At 45.9% G+C, this 14,598-nt stretch overlaps 1 protein-coding gene across 6 annotated transcripts in view; it reads right to left on the bottom strand.

Annotated features, from left to right (window-relative positions):
- Positions 1-447: 447 nt before the first annotated feature.
- wu:fa11c10 (protein FAM110A) overlaps positions 448-14,598 on the bottom strand; it is a 52,604-nt gene continuing 38,453 nt past the window's right edge. For 2 of the 6 annotated variants that reach the window (XM_037773023.1, XM_037773022.1), the window contains exons 2-4: positions 13,689-13,764; positions 3,716-4,140; positions 448-3,384 (exon numbers count right to left, since the gene is read on the bottom strand). In XM_037773023.1, the coding sequence (XP_037628951.1) occupies positions 1,968-3,374 (1,407 nt within the window). In that variant the 5' untranslated portion in view covers positions 3,375-3,384; positions 3,716-4,140; positions 13,689-13,764 and the 3' untranslated portion in view covers positions 448-1,967. The other 4 variants (XM_037773026.1, XM_037773025.1, XM_037773027.1 and 1 more) reach the window with 3 other exon arrangements.

Here is a 14,598-nt window from a genome sequence, read left to right on the forward strand (position 1 = left end):
TGTGGGGGGGGGGGGGGGGTCCTCACAACAGGCTTCTGGACTACAGTCAGAGGCACACTGTCATAATACAATTCCATGTGAGTGACTAAATGAGACAGTCCAATGAGAGAGGGAGTTTGTCTGCGTGTCAGCATGTTTCCATGTAAATAATGTAGCAGTCAGACTCTCATCAGAACACCATCAAAGTAAACAAAACCCATCCAGAGATCAGCCGAGGTGCTGCGTGTCAATTATTGATGCTGATATGAGGGACCAAACACCTGCCTCTGCTGAACTGGACCCGCACCAGATTTCAGACTAGTAACCAAGGACTTCTTGGCAGCACCGCTTCATAAACACTGAAGAAATCAGAGGAGTGGCTGTTTGCAGACACATGCCGGAGCCACGTGGGGTCGTTGCCATGTTTTAGTTAACCAGAGAAATAAGAAAAAACATTGAACAAGAACGTACTTTAACATTTTTTTTTATTAATCGTTTAGAATACACCATGGTAAAGCATTTTGGATCTCTCACTTGAAGACTCTTTGGGCATCCAGTGCCGGATTCATCAGCACACTTTGTTTCACCGTCGCTGCCGTCGTGTTCTCCAGCCCTCTGATCCGACCTCCGCTGTGTATGTACGCTGCCCTTCATCTACTTGTGATGATGAAGAGGAAAACCTGGCCGGTGCTCGTACTGAATATCCTGAAAAGTTAAATGGAAGTAGATGCAGAGGGTGGAGAACTTGTGCAGGGGAGACAGACCTCCTCTCAGGAAGTCTAATAAATACACAACAGTCTCACTTTGTTTAGTGCTCCCCACAGAGCAGCGGAGCACTACCATTCACACTCAGCATGTGGCTGCTGCCTGTATTTTCATGTGTGTTTAAATGGGATTCTAAATGTACTGGAACTGTAGTAGATATGATCAGATTGCACTTAAGAGCAAAGATTGAATTCTGTACACAAAAATTGTCCCAATATTAAAAAATACATTAAAAATCCAAATAAATATTGGTCCATTTTCGTTAATATGCCGAGTACATCTTCCTGAGACACTTTCAGAACCGCCATCAATATATTTTTTTTCTCCCTATCCTTGAGTAAACTGTCGTCAGTCTGCCTTTTAACCATCCTTTGATTCTCTCTCCATTCTTACTGGAGGCTAAATAACTTTTTTCATGCTACACTTACTTCAACCATCCGCCATGAGATCAACCCTCATCATGTGACTTGCTCTCTCATGCGTGCCAAGACATACATCGTAAACAGATTTCTCTCGTTGCAACAGTGCAGCATAATCCGAGACATGAGATTATGTTTCGGATGCAAACGCTCACCCTAGACAACGTTACAGTCACATATACAGACTGCACTAACTGACCTGAATGTACGTCTGTGCTGTGAAGTGATTATCTGTGTGCTTCGTCGACATGCCAAACCCCGAAAATTAATGTGTACAAACGTTTCACTCGCATGCTGACAGAAATTTGTAATAATAACAGTCTTACAGCCAAACAGGTTTTTTTTGAAGATAAAAATGTGTTTATGGAAGCGTTTTGTGAAGTTTCACAGTATCAACGTGGTTCTTTTCCTGGCTCGCTCCACAGACACGGCTCTGGGTCTGAGTCTCCAGCAGGTCCACACACACACACACACACACACACACACACACATGCGCACACACAAGTACCTTTTACATGAGGAACCACAATCGCAAACATCCTCTGCCTTCATCCTCGTCATCATCATTTACACCAGTCTATTATTGCTTTCATATAACAATATTGTTAAACAAGATCAAGTAAAGGAGAAGGGAAACGTCCATTCAGTCCTGATCACCAACACTGATGTGTAATTTCCAAAACAAGTCTGAGTCTTCACAGAAAGAAACAACTACTGGATTATCCTTAAATGTGATGTAAGGCAGCAGAAGATGGGCTTTCCCTCCTTCACACGGGTGTATACGTACAAAAAGTCCTCGTTAGTCTATACGTTAGACACGGCGCTGTTAACGTCTCGCGCCTGACGGATGCCGTACAGCCACTTGATGACTCGAGCGTTCCTCTCGATGACGGAGATGCCGTAGGGGACCCGCTCGTTGGCTCTGGCGGGTCCGTCCTCGTCGTCCTCCCCGTTCTCCCTCGCCCAGAGAGCCTCGTCCCCGCAGTCCGAGCTGGGCGTGCTGACGCTGCGGAGCTTGGAGACGGACACGATGTCTGAGTTGGCTCTTGTGAAGCGTTCCACTCCGCCCATGCCCTCCACCTCCCCCGGGTCCAGCCCACAGTAGTTGAAGAAGCGCTCCAGGTCGGCTGTGGCGCGGGAGTAGCGGTCGCTCAGGTCCGACTTGGAGCGGTGCAAGGCTGGGTGCTTACGGGCAGACCCCTTGGAGCTGGTGTTTGATATACGGGTGAAAGCGGGGGAGGCTGGCGGGATCATGCAAGCTCGGATCATCATAGGACTAGGCGGCAGGTAGACCGGGGTGGAGGGCAGGGTTTGGGAGGGGGTGATGGGCTGGGGTTGGTTCTGAGAGGTCGTGGGAGGTGGTGGAGGTGGGACTTGGGGGTGTGCGACTTGGCCCTGGGCAGTCTGTCTGGGCCTGAGCTGGGGCTGCAGCAGGGTCCTCTGAGGCTTCCTTATCTCAGCCTGAGGCCGAACGTCCACCCTGCGCACCGTCACTGAGTTCGGGGAGCTGTAGGGCGCTGGAACCCCAATGCGGGGTACCCGTGCTGGAACAGGGGGTGGACGGCGGGCGGGTTCTGCTGCAGGGGCCCGGAGGTTGTTGTTGAGTGGAGACGAAGTGCAGGAGGAGGTGGATGAGGAGTTTATGGTGCCGTGATTCAAAGGTTTGAGGTTGTTGAGGAGTCGGTTGCTCCTCTCTTGTTCTGCTGACAGGCTACTGCCGATGCTCTTAGCTCCCGATGAAGGAGATGATGAGGAGGGGGAGGTGGAGGAAGAGGACTGGGAACAAGGCATTGGTCCATCACATACATCATTGATAAGATTATTCAGAATATCCAAGTTAAGAGCAGGTCCTCTCCTTCCTCCTGGTCCATCTCTCCCTCCTCGGTTCTCCACGTCAGCCGGGCAGCGGGGGACTTTGCGTGCGGGAGGAGTGCTGATCTGGTACTGGAGCATCATCCCCGAAGGAACAAGGGGCTTGCGGATGATTGGTGCTTTGATGGGGGCCTGGCGGGTGAGAGCTACCTGCTGGCTCTTCACATACTTGGCCTTGTCGGCCTCCAGGCGTTCTACAGCACTCAGTTTACGGGCCCCGGGCTCAGCCTGGCGACGGAAGTAGTCCGGACCCTTGTGAAGTATCCTGAAGGGCATGGCAGAGGTGAAGGGAACCCCGGCCAGACGGCCGTCTGACGGCCGCAGGGTCTCCACCGGCATACTGGAGGAGCTGACAGAGAGAGAGAAATATTTCTATCAGTCAAAGGGTTTCTGAAACTGAATCATGCACAAAGGAAAGAAGAGAAGAAGAAGAGAATGGCACACGTGTCTGTATTTATTGTGTTAAAGGTTACGCTAAAGTGGTTTATAGTAATATATAGTGACATGAGTCAGACTAGAGACAAACAGAAGAACTGACAGAAGGAGAGGTGGGCTCTAATGGTCAACCAACATCCTTTTAGGGCTCCCACATGTCCTCTCCAAGCTTAAGAAAATAGCTCTTTTGTATACCCTCTCTTTTCTTCTCCCCCCCCCCTCAGAGCCCCCTTTAACTTCCTCACCAGTCGCTGTGCTGCTGCTCTCACTTCTCTCCTTTTCTTCCTCCTTTCTTCTCCGTCGCTCCTCTTGCTCTATTATCCTTCCTTTCCACTGAGTCCAGGCTCAGTGAAAGGCTACTTGTGGGACAGGGTCAGTCTGGGTCAAATTCCACATCAGGCCCGGCCAGATCACCTCTCTTGGCTCAGCGGTGCCCCAGAAGGGGGTTTGGCTGCAGATCGGGGTCACCGGTCAGCCACAGTGCAGCCGACGGGAGCTCTTTATCCAAAACGGAGGTCTGGTAGATCAGCCGGCAGCGATACCGGCAACACAACAGCCTTTAAGATCCCCTCACAGTCTCTGTCCAACCCGTCTGTCCAGCCCGTCTGTCCAGCCCGTTCGCCTGTCCAGCTGTGATCGGCCGGCAGCTCAGCTGGAGAGCCCCACAGTCCTGGAGAGGGTTAAAAAGAATGGAAGTCCCAGTCAGATAATATTAGAGCTCTCCGTTTTCTGCCCGGCTCTCATTAACAAAAGCATCCACACGCACTGATACACACACACACTCTCTCTCACACACACACACACACACTTCTCCGGCTGACAGACGTGGGGGTACTCTCTTCAACACTGAAGTGGAGCAGACGGGACAGGCTTTAATACCGAGTCTGGCTCCTCCCAGCCCGGCCAATCACACGTCAGGCCGTGAGCCTTAGTGGGGCACGGGGGGCGGGCCGGGAGGCGGGAGGTGCGATCGCATTGGTCGACCTCGAAAGGGATTCTGACCAATTGGACCCCTCCCCCCTCTGAGCACAACAAAACACTGAGGCAGGGTTTTCATTCAAATGAAAATTCTTTGAAAGGGAGAAAGGGGGGAGAGAAAGAGAAAGGGGGGGGGGGACAACGGGCAAAACAGCTGCAATCTTTTACATTGACTTGCATCAAGCTCAGAGGGGGGGGGGGCTATGAAAACACTGTGGAAAAAAAACTCACAACTGTTCTTCATGTTTAGCTCTTTGTCTTCATCACCAGAGAAGAAGAGACAAAGTGTGGACGGTGTGTGAACGACAGAGACACGGTGAACAGTAGAGGATGGTCTTATTCAGTGTAATCCTGGTGGTTACATCATGTGTATTATTACCACATTCTGTGGTCTGAGTGGGACTAAAACCGGCAACACTCGTTTAGGCACAAACAAAGACAAGCAGTCAAAGTTTTTTTCGCTAACTATATTATTTCTGGGTTTGAAGACAACCACTCCCTCCCCCCTCCCCCCAACACTCCTCCACTGCTCATCTCTGCTGCTTCTTCTTATCGTTTACAACATTACACTCCAGGTTACATCACACCCAGTTAGTGGGCCTCCTCCTCACCTCCACCTCCACCTCCGTCTCCAACATATCTATCTGCACATTTTTAATTAGTCTTTTTATAGCTGTCTTCCTTCCCGTCTCCTTCAACATGTGACCCCCCCCCTCCCACCTCCTCCTCCTCCCTCCTTTAACAGCAGACCGGCAGCAGTGAGAAAAAGAAAGAGCAAAAGCGATCATGACAGCTTAGACTTGGACACACACACACACACAAACACACACACACACACACACACGCTTTCAGGAAATGCAAGAGCTTGAAAACCTGCCGATATGCACAAACAGTCACCCACTTTGCTTTCATCTCGACTATGTGACAAACCAAAGGAGAGTTTAAAATAGGCAAGCTTAAATTACAAACACATTTGCATCACAGAAAATAATGATTCACCAACATGAAGCGACCAAAAGCCTCATGGGCGAACATTTAGGGGATGGAGCAAAAAAAAAATACTGTTATGGAAACACTGACGGCTCAATGAGGAAAATGATCTGAGTGAGGAGAAATGTAACATCTTCTAGGCAAAGAAAGGAGGGATTGTTGAGTTAGTTTCAGTTACAGGAAGATAGAAACCCATGAGACGCACAGGAGATGATGATATCATCACAGTTTGGGATTTTTTATCAAAAGAACTCAATGATCCTCGACACTGAATCTAGAGAGAGACTTTCACGTTTTTACGTTACCTGAAGGCCACCGTAGTTCTCTGACACACAGTAACGTGAGCCGCAGAGTGCTAAACCGTGGTACCCGCAGTAGCCGTCTGACTTCCGTTGCTCCTAAAGTAGTGTTATTATGGTATGGATGGCCTCTGAGCGAGGCGAACGGCGCTACCACGGTTTTGCACTCGGCGGCTCACGTTACTGCAGTTTTGGAAAGAGAGGAGTGAGCAGAGGGGTGCTCAGTCTCACGACCACTCATCACTAGATGGTGCCAAATCCTACACACTGGACTTTTAAAAGAGTACCTCCACTGATTTAGTTTTGCACATTGTTGGACTCGTGATTAACAATTTAGAAAAAAGTATAAAAATCAATGTAACTTGTAGTCTTCGACCCCAAACCTACGCTGACTCAACTTCACACGGCTCCCTCTGGAGCCAAAATAGATTTTACTCAACTTTTTTCACATATGCATTAGAACTCCCCAACACCTGTAAACAGACCTTGATGTGTATAATCAGTGGAGTTCACCTTTAACACACTGTATTTCTGTCAACAAACCCAGCACATGGTGCAACACTGGTGCTCCACCTGCTAGAGAACACGTTTGCACCACAGTATAGTGAACAACACACAAAAGACCTCAGTACAAAGCACCAATACTCTACCAGGGGAGAGCGATACATCGAAATATAGTCGATGTATCGCGGCTTGAAGTTGAAGAAGTGAAGCGGCAAAGCGAGTACGGTAGCGAGAACACGACCATAGCAACTAGAACCAGCCCAGAAGCAAATGACTCTCGCTTCCTCGCTTTCCAAAAGTAAAATCCCATATGACAAAAAAAGTGCAAAATGCAAAGAAATCCCGGCCGCTGTAAACAACTACATCGCAACGGCGGTTAGCGTAGTTGAAAAGCCCGGATTCAAAAGACTCATTAAGACACCTCGCGATTGGTGAGTCTTTCTACACTAGTGGGAAAATAATCATTTTTATTATCAGCAATGTTATAACAGCTTACTGGTAAGCATAACAAGAAGTTACTTTACACTTACTACATACCATTAAAAACTGTGTGCGTGCGTGCATATGTATTATGTATTTATCAAAATATATAAAGCATGTATTGCCAGAAAACTATTTGGTTAAAGTGAATACTGTTCAATACTGTTTTGTTAAATTTAACTTGTGATTTCCCCCTTTTTGCATGCAAGATTTAAATTGTTCCAATAGAAACCGCTAATGAATATAAACAAGAACGATTTAATGCAGACATATGCTGCAGGGACTACAAGAATCATCATATTGGTGTGATTATATGCATCACAAGCATTTATGAAGTGCTTAGAGGAGAGAATATTGGAACACCGTCACTAAAGCCCGTATAGTAAGTCGTATGCGTCCATTCATAGAAACTCAACCTAAAGAAAGACTTCACCAGAAAGAGTGGAGATAAACGTCGGGTCACAGAAACCTCAGGTTTAGTATGCTGTGGCCTTGTCATTACCCTCACACAGGCCTCTACTGAAAAAAAAAACACATCCTTTTAGTCCACATTTAGAGCCTTTTCATGTCCATAAAAAGACAAATTTCTTCTATACAAATACTTTGACAGAGGTTCCAATTCACTGTGTAATGGTCTATAGAGTTTACACACACCAACTTGGCCTCCTCTCTGCCTTTTCCACAACATGACACAACGTAATTTAAAGGCTCCTTTCTTGACTCCAACACATACTACTTTAAACATGATTACTATAGAGGAGAAATCATGTAAACACAGAGGGATACCATGGGATATCTCTCCAGTTCAAACACTATAAAACACAAGGTTTTAACAACCATGCAAAGACACACACACATGATCCGTGTCACACCCACATGAATCTATTTCAGCCCTACACATTATTTAAACTGAAACGTCTCTCAGTCTGTCCGTCTTGTTTTTCTAACTTTCCATTCATGTTCTGTTGTGCAGTTACACAAACAGCTGATGTCTCCAAAAGCGACGAGCGCACCACAGGCACCACCACAGCGACAGACCGAGGAATGATATTTCTACTCCGCGATGGAAACTTGCTCGGATCCATTATCATAAAACTATGCTAACCACTGTGTTGTTGTGAATCTGACTGCTTTTACATTTGGCTTTCCAACCGCTAAATATTAGTGGTTAATGATATGGTTTTCTATGGTTTGTCTGCTGTGTGTGTGAGCGAGTGAGTGAGTAAGACGTTAGAGAGACAAAAAGAATAGACAGATAAAAGTGTGTACGGTATTATTCGGATGTCTGTGACCAGAGATGTCTCAAAAGGGTGGCGGAGGAAGCTCCAGCTGAAAGAGAGGGATGACTACGTTGTTACCACAGCTGACTATGGTCATCTACCAACTGGCCTGCTTAAGACTAATTATAGGGTGGGCTCATGACTGGGAGCAATTTGCTCCGCCAATATCTTCTAGCACCAAGTTACTGAATGACTGAATAAATAGCAAACAGCAACACGTGAGGAAATGGGTTTTGGGAGGGGAGGAGAGGAAAGAGAAACAGGCCAGGAGGATGCAGCACTCTGAGGGTCCAAACACGGAGGGACAGGAACAAGGGGTGTTCATGTGTGTGTTCTGTGACGCCAGCTGGCTCTTCATATCGCAGTGGCCTTGGTCCCAGCGGACATTGACCCCAGATTGTATACAAAACACCAGAGACTCAATCTAAAGAGACGTTACCAGAAACCCCCTCCTGTCCAATCTGAAACTTAAACCTTTAGTAGGCAGAATGTTTTGGCATCATTGGGCAAAAAATGTCCATAATAACCTTTCAGCATATTGTAATTCAAGTGTTCTGAGAGAAAACCAGACTTCTGCACCTCCTCATGGCTCTGTTTTCAGGCTTTAAAAAATCTGACGGGCGACTTTGGCCAATCACAGGTCATTTCAGAGAGAGAGCGTTCCTATTGGCTGTTCATTCAACGGAGGCAGCTGTCAATCATTCACCACCTCTTATCAAACGGTCAAACTAGGCAGCGCTAATCAAATATGAGTCAATATTCTGTTACTGTAATGCCTATTTCTCTCCTCAGATGTTGTCAGAAACATCTTGTAGTGTACTGTTTAGCTGTAAAATGAGAAAGTTTGCTCCAGCTGGTGGGCGGTGCTTGGTATTTCCTCAACAGATCTCAACATGGCTAGGGGAGGGGGAGGTTGCAGCGAGTTAGTCAGCAGTGATTTCTGTGGTTGTTCGTCCACTGGAGGGATGAGCAGGAAGTAATGACGCATTTCACAACAGGAAAGACAGAAAAGCAAACAAACACACTCAGCTGGAGTGTTTGCTTCTGACTGTGTGTGTGAGCGACCAGCAGGTTGACCCCGCTTTACGACGACCTTAGCACATCTATTTCTGGGCACTTGGACTTGCCTCTTTGCCATGAAGCCTGAACACAATGCACTGGTAACCGCTGTAGAGGAATCACACACTGAGGTAGGCTGTAACACTGACTGTCCAATCTAATCACTGCTTAACAACAACAACAACAACAACAACAACATAAAACATAAAACATAAAACACCAACAAGGACACAAGTATATAGACTTCACTGAAGCCTCTCAACTCTGAGCAGGGTGTTATTGCCTCTGTTTTAAAAGGTGGAGATACATGGCCATGATGACAACTGTGACTACACATAGAATGATAATCTAACACTAAATGTTTTTTATGTGAAGAGTTTATATTTGTATCAGGTCTGCCTTTATTAGGCAAAAATAACAGCAAACAACAGAAAAGACAAGCATCAAAGTTCATTCTTGACCTAGGAAATAGACAACAACTCAATGCTTATGTGTGCTAATTTGCACTAAACACAACACAAAGGTGAGGTTGTCCTGATGACAGTGCTAGAGTACAGCCCTGTTCACGCCTGGCATTAACATGCGTCTCCAGTGATCGGATCTCACTTCCCTGCTCGATATGCAAATAAACGTGGACATCAGGATGATGTTAGGATTCACCCTCCTTGGTACCATGAATGTGGCTTTGAGACATTTAAAGTTGTTATTTAAAGCTGTGGACCCACTGACATTACCACTTTACCTTGAGAGAAAACATCATCATTAAGTCAAAATAAGTGTCCTGTAAATACAACATATTCAGGAGAGAAAGTACTGAAGGAAGGACCATTCCTGATCTGATGAACTCTTATGGCTGCCACTTGAATACTCCAGGCTTAATTCACTCAGTTAAACATCTTCATTGTATCCTCTGGTTAAATGATAGACCAAAACCTGGGTATTAATAAAAAAAAAAACAGGTTATGTGCGAGCAACACAGGCCCTAAGCCCACCACCCCACTGGGACACCCAGCCTCAGTTTGTTAAGTCAATAAAAAGCTTAAAAGAAGAGTTCAAAAGGTTATCAGTCATGCCCCTTCCAGGCTGATTTAGGGAGCTCCACAGACAGCTAATGAAGACAGAGGTAAGCACCAGACCTCACGGGATCCAACCCTTAATGCCCTGGCCTCCCCACCACAGTGCTGTTAAGCTATCAGCTCTGGCCACGCTGCTCATTTCTCTTGGCTGGGTGGGAAACTGGACTACTGGGGTTATGCAACTCTTATATGCACTGGGGTCTAGTCTACTGCAAAAACAACCACTGAACCATAAGCAGACAGTTATTATAACATCGAGAATCATCTTTGTATGGTCCTCCCCCCCACTCTCTCCATCCGTTGGTCTCCCCTTCTACCCCCTCCTCCACCTCTGCACATTACTGTCTGCCCCTGTGGCCCCAGGAAACAAACACACACACACACACACACACACACACACACACACACACATCCATGCACAACTACACCCAAGGGTAGGATGAGGAGGGGTCCAATGAAACCCTGTCTCATGTGTATATGTGCATCCATAAATGTCAGCATCCTCATTTCTGTGTGTGTGTGTGTGTGTGTGTGTGTGTCAGGAAGAGAGTTTTGACTGAGTAGGTAATCAGTGGAGAGCAGGTGGTTAAGTCTTCCCTCAGGAAAACTAGACCTGGCAAGACAAACATATTAGAACATCTGCCAACTGATTCAATATGTGTTGCAACATGAACAAGAACAACATAATAGAAAAAAAAAAAAAAAGTTAATCTACTTTTCTTATCTCGAAGTTTAAAAAGTTGTAAATAAAAAAAAAGAAATAACACCAACTAAAAGTGACATCTCACAAACTGCCACTGGAAGTCATTGATAGAGTCCCGCCCCTTCTGGCGGACCCCATGGGATCTTTATTTTGGAAAAGATATGTACAATAGTCAACGGAGAGAGACAAATATTTTTTTTATCCCGTTTGAATTGCGGCATGAATTACACATATGATGTTTGTCAATTTATAAGATAATTTTGCAAGTCCAGAAAGTCTCAGTTTGTCGTAGTATCATTTAGTTTAGTGTGAAACCGCTCAGTGAACTACATCTCTCGTCTCGCACAACATACGGCACCAACACTAGCTAGCTAGCTAACGTAGCCATGTTCCAGTCACAGATGAAGCGTTATCTGACCTGATGTGTTTTATCCAGAGACTCCTGGTCTTTTTATCAGCACGGGAACAGAAAGAGGATCAGACCCGTTGCTGGTGTGAGTTCATCCCAGTAGGAAACACACAGACATCGTAGCTTCAGAGAGAGAGAGCCGTGTTCACTACACTACATTCAAACGGGATCCAATAAATATTTGTCTCTCGCCATTGATATTTTTTTCCAAAATAAAGTCCCATGGTGGTCCACCGGAAGGGGCGGGACTTTGCCTCTCTATTAGGTACATCCTTAACTGCACTCTGTTGGCAAAACCCTGTAGATATACTGTAGTTATTCAATTCAATTTATTTTGATATAGCGTCAAATCATAACAGAAGTTATCTCGAGACAGGCCGAGTCTGGACCGTACTCTATACAGAGAGTATATAGATTTCACTTTTCTCTTCCAAATTAAACCAACATTTTGAAGAGAGCAACACCATTACAAAACTCTAGATTATTTTTCTCCCTGTGCTGGATAACTGGCATGCAGGATTAAAACCCGTAGAGATTTACAATGCCCATAGAGATTCTGGCATCGCTGGGCCTCTAGAGGGGGAAATAACTCTGATCCAGCAAAGAAAATTCTGCTGACTATGGAAACTGTGATGATATCCCACAAACTGATCTGTAGATCTTTTGGGAGATTACTGTAATTTCAAGTGTGTGTGTTTTGTTTGGATCAGTGGCTTCATGCATTTCTTTTCACCTCACTCAGCTGCGGCTAATCTGTCAGGTACAGTAACACACACCTGGAGACATACTGGCGATGCACGTACAGACAAACATACACACTAATGCAATTACATGCCAATTGCAGACTAAAAGATACAGAACTGCATACCTGAACAGTCACGTGCACACACACACACACAGTTCTATACTGCAACTTTAGAGCCTGAAGGCAAATGAAAAATGCAGGGAGAAAGACAATATCCCCTCTTCAACGTGGTGATGAACACATTCCAGAGACACGCAGGCGTGGACGCAATCACATACTCCTGTCCTCAGTCAGCTACAGAGCCACCACACACACACACACACCCCACACACACACACACACACACACACACACACACACACACACACACACACACACACACACACACACACACACACACACACACACACACACACACACACACACACACACACACACACACACACACACACACACACACACACACACACACACACACACACACACACACACACACACACACACACACACACACACACACACACACACACACACACACACTGGTGGGAGGGAGAGTGGTCACTGTGGAGTCGCCTCAATGGCTAGGCCTCACTGTTGGCTTGGATACAGGGAGTGCTTTACTAACTAACACACACACACATACACACACACACACACACACACACTCACACACTCACACGTACAATAAGACACTCACACATTGTACTCCGACTGTTAACCCTTTATAACCCCTGATTACCTCTCCACTGACAGAGAGGAAGTCTAAAGAGCGTTCATGAAAAGGTGAGTTTCTGTGTGTTTTAGTCAACAGCCTGATGTGGTATGCTCTCCTCCATACACATAAAGGCTTTAAAACAGAGGTAACTCCGTGCATCTTAGAGAGAAAACAGAGACAGATTAGCTCATGAAACTTTGTCAGATCTTTGACCCTTATCAACGGCCTGCGAGATAAACCGAAGCACCTCTGCCATGGAAACACTTTCCTTTTCTGTTTGAAATGAAACGTCACCACGAAACTTGTTAAGAGGAACAATACATCCAGTCTGCCAGGCTGCTGCCGCGCAGCTTCTCACCCTGCTACAGCTGAGGGGGCTGAGAGAACTGCCAAATGTTATAATCAAGACCAGTATTTTTAGATTTGGCATTCTATCTCAAGGACAAGGAAGGCAGGGACACAAAAAAAAGACACAATAGCTGCCTCTATTATCATGGAACATTTCAATGGCTCTGTGTGGCTCTACTATCACAATAAAGACTAAAGCTGATCCTCTTGCTATCATCCTATGTTCAAGATATTATTAGCAACAAATTGATTGAATGCCATTACATAAACAGGCAATAAAAGAAAACTAAAGCATAACTCATTAAAGACATAAACATTCCTCTCGATTATAAAGTTTGCTGTCGATACCTGCCAGAGCAACACACACCCCCCACCCCCGTTAAGTACACGGACACAACCTCATGTCCACACACTGCAGGCATGCTGATCTGCTCAAACAGGACACAAGGTAAAGTTTACTTACATGATGTATACGAGTCTTACAGTAAGATGTTAAACCCAGGAAAACCAGAAAGGTGTAACGTCAAAGCACCAGAAGCAGGTAGGAGCTCTGAGTGTGCACGGCTGGTCAATGAGCCGGTAAGCTCTGCGTGGTGTGTTCCTGTGTGTGTGCGAGCCAGATGAACACTAACCTGAGCGTCTCTCCGCTCCTCAGGCTCATACACTCCCCTCCTTCTCCTCCCACTGCTGAGGAAGACTCCGCCCCCTCTGTCGAGAAGCAGGAAGAGAGTTAGGAGAGCAGGAAGCAAGAGTTGTTTCCTCCTGGTCACATGATTTCCCCGACACTTTCTCATTACCCCTGTCTGTCTTCTGAAGTGTCATTTCCACTACCTAATATAGCAGTGACACCTGTGCTGCAGGAAAAACAAGTGTCACCAGCGATCACCATGAAGAAAACAATATAGACACAAATCAGTGTCATGTGAAGGCTGTTTTTTGTTAGGTTCTATCAGTTTCCGAAATGCACACTTTTCTGTGATTTTACAGCCATGACTGCTTCTCAGTACTACGATCTTCTCCTGCTGCTGTTTCTGCAGCTGAATATATAAAATGCATCCTTCCAGTTCACAAGAGGACATTTCCTGGGAAAGACCAAGCAGCAGGTGTAGCAGAATAGACTAGTCTTATGTGGGTCTAAAGTTTGACGCTACTTCCTAGGGATATGACTAGACATATTACTAGAGCTGCAATGATTTGTCTATTAATCAATAAGTTGACTGACCTGACTGAAAGATTGAAGTCATATATTTTACAGAAATGTGACTTGGGAGCTTATTCAGACAGGAGAAAATGTAAAATTGTCATCCCATGTATGTAATGAAGTGTATGTTTGAAAGAGGCATATCATTTGACTCATTTTGGCTGGAGGAGGAGCCGCTGCTGCCGTTGCTGCCGCCGCTGCCGAGCACAGCACTCTCCACCTCCCGCCGGAGCTCCAACTGCAGGTCAAAGGCAGCAGCGGAGCCAGATCTGAGACATATTACCTTCGAACACATTTACGCCAGCATAAGAAAGCAAATAAACGCTATTAGTTGACTGAGT

This window comes from Sebastes umbrosus, chromosome 6 (assembly GCF_015220745.1).
Source record: "Sebastes umbrosus isolate fSebUmb1 chromosome 6, fSebUmb1.pri, whole genome shotgun sequence".
NCBI classification, from domain to species: domain Eukaryota; kingdom Metazoa; phylum Chordata; class Actinopteri; order Perciformes; family Sebastidae; genus Sebastes; species Sebastes umbrosus.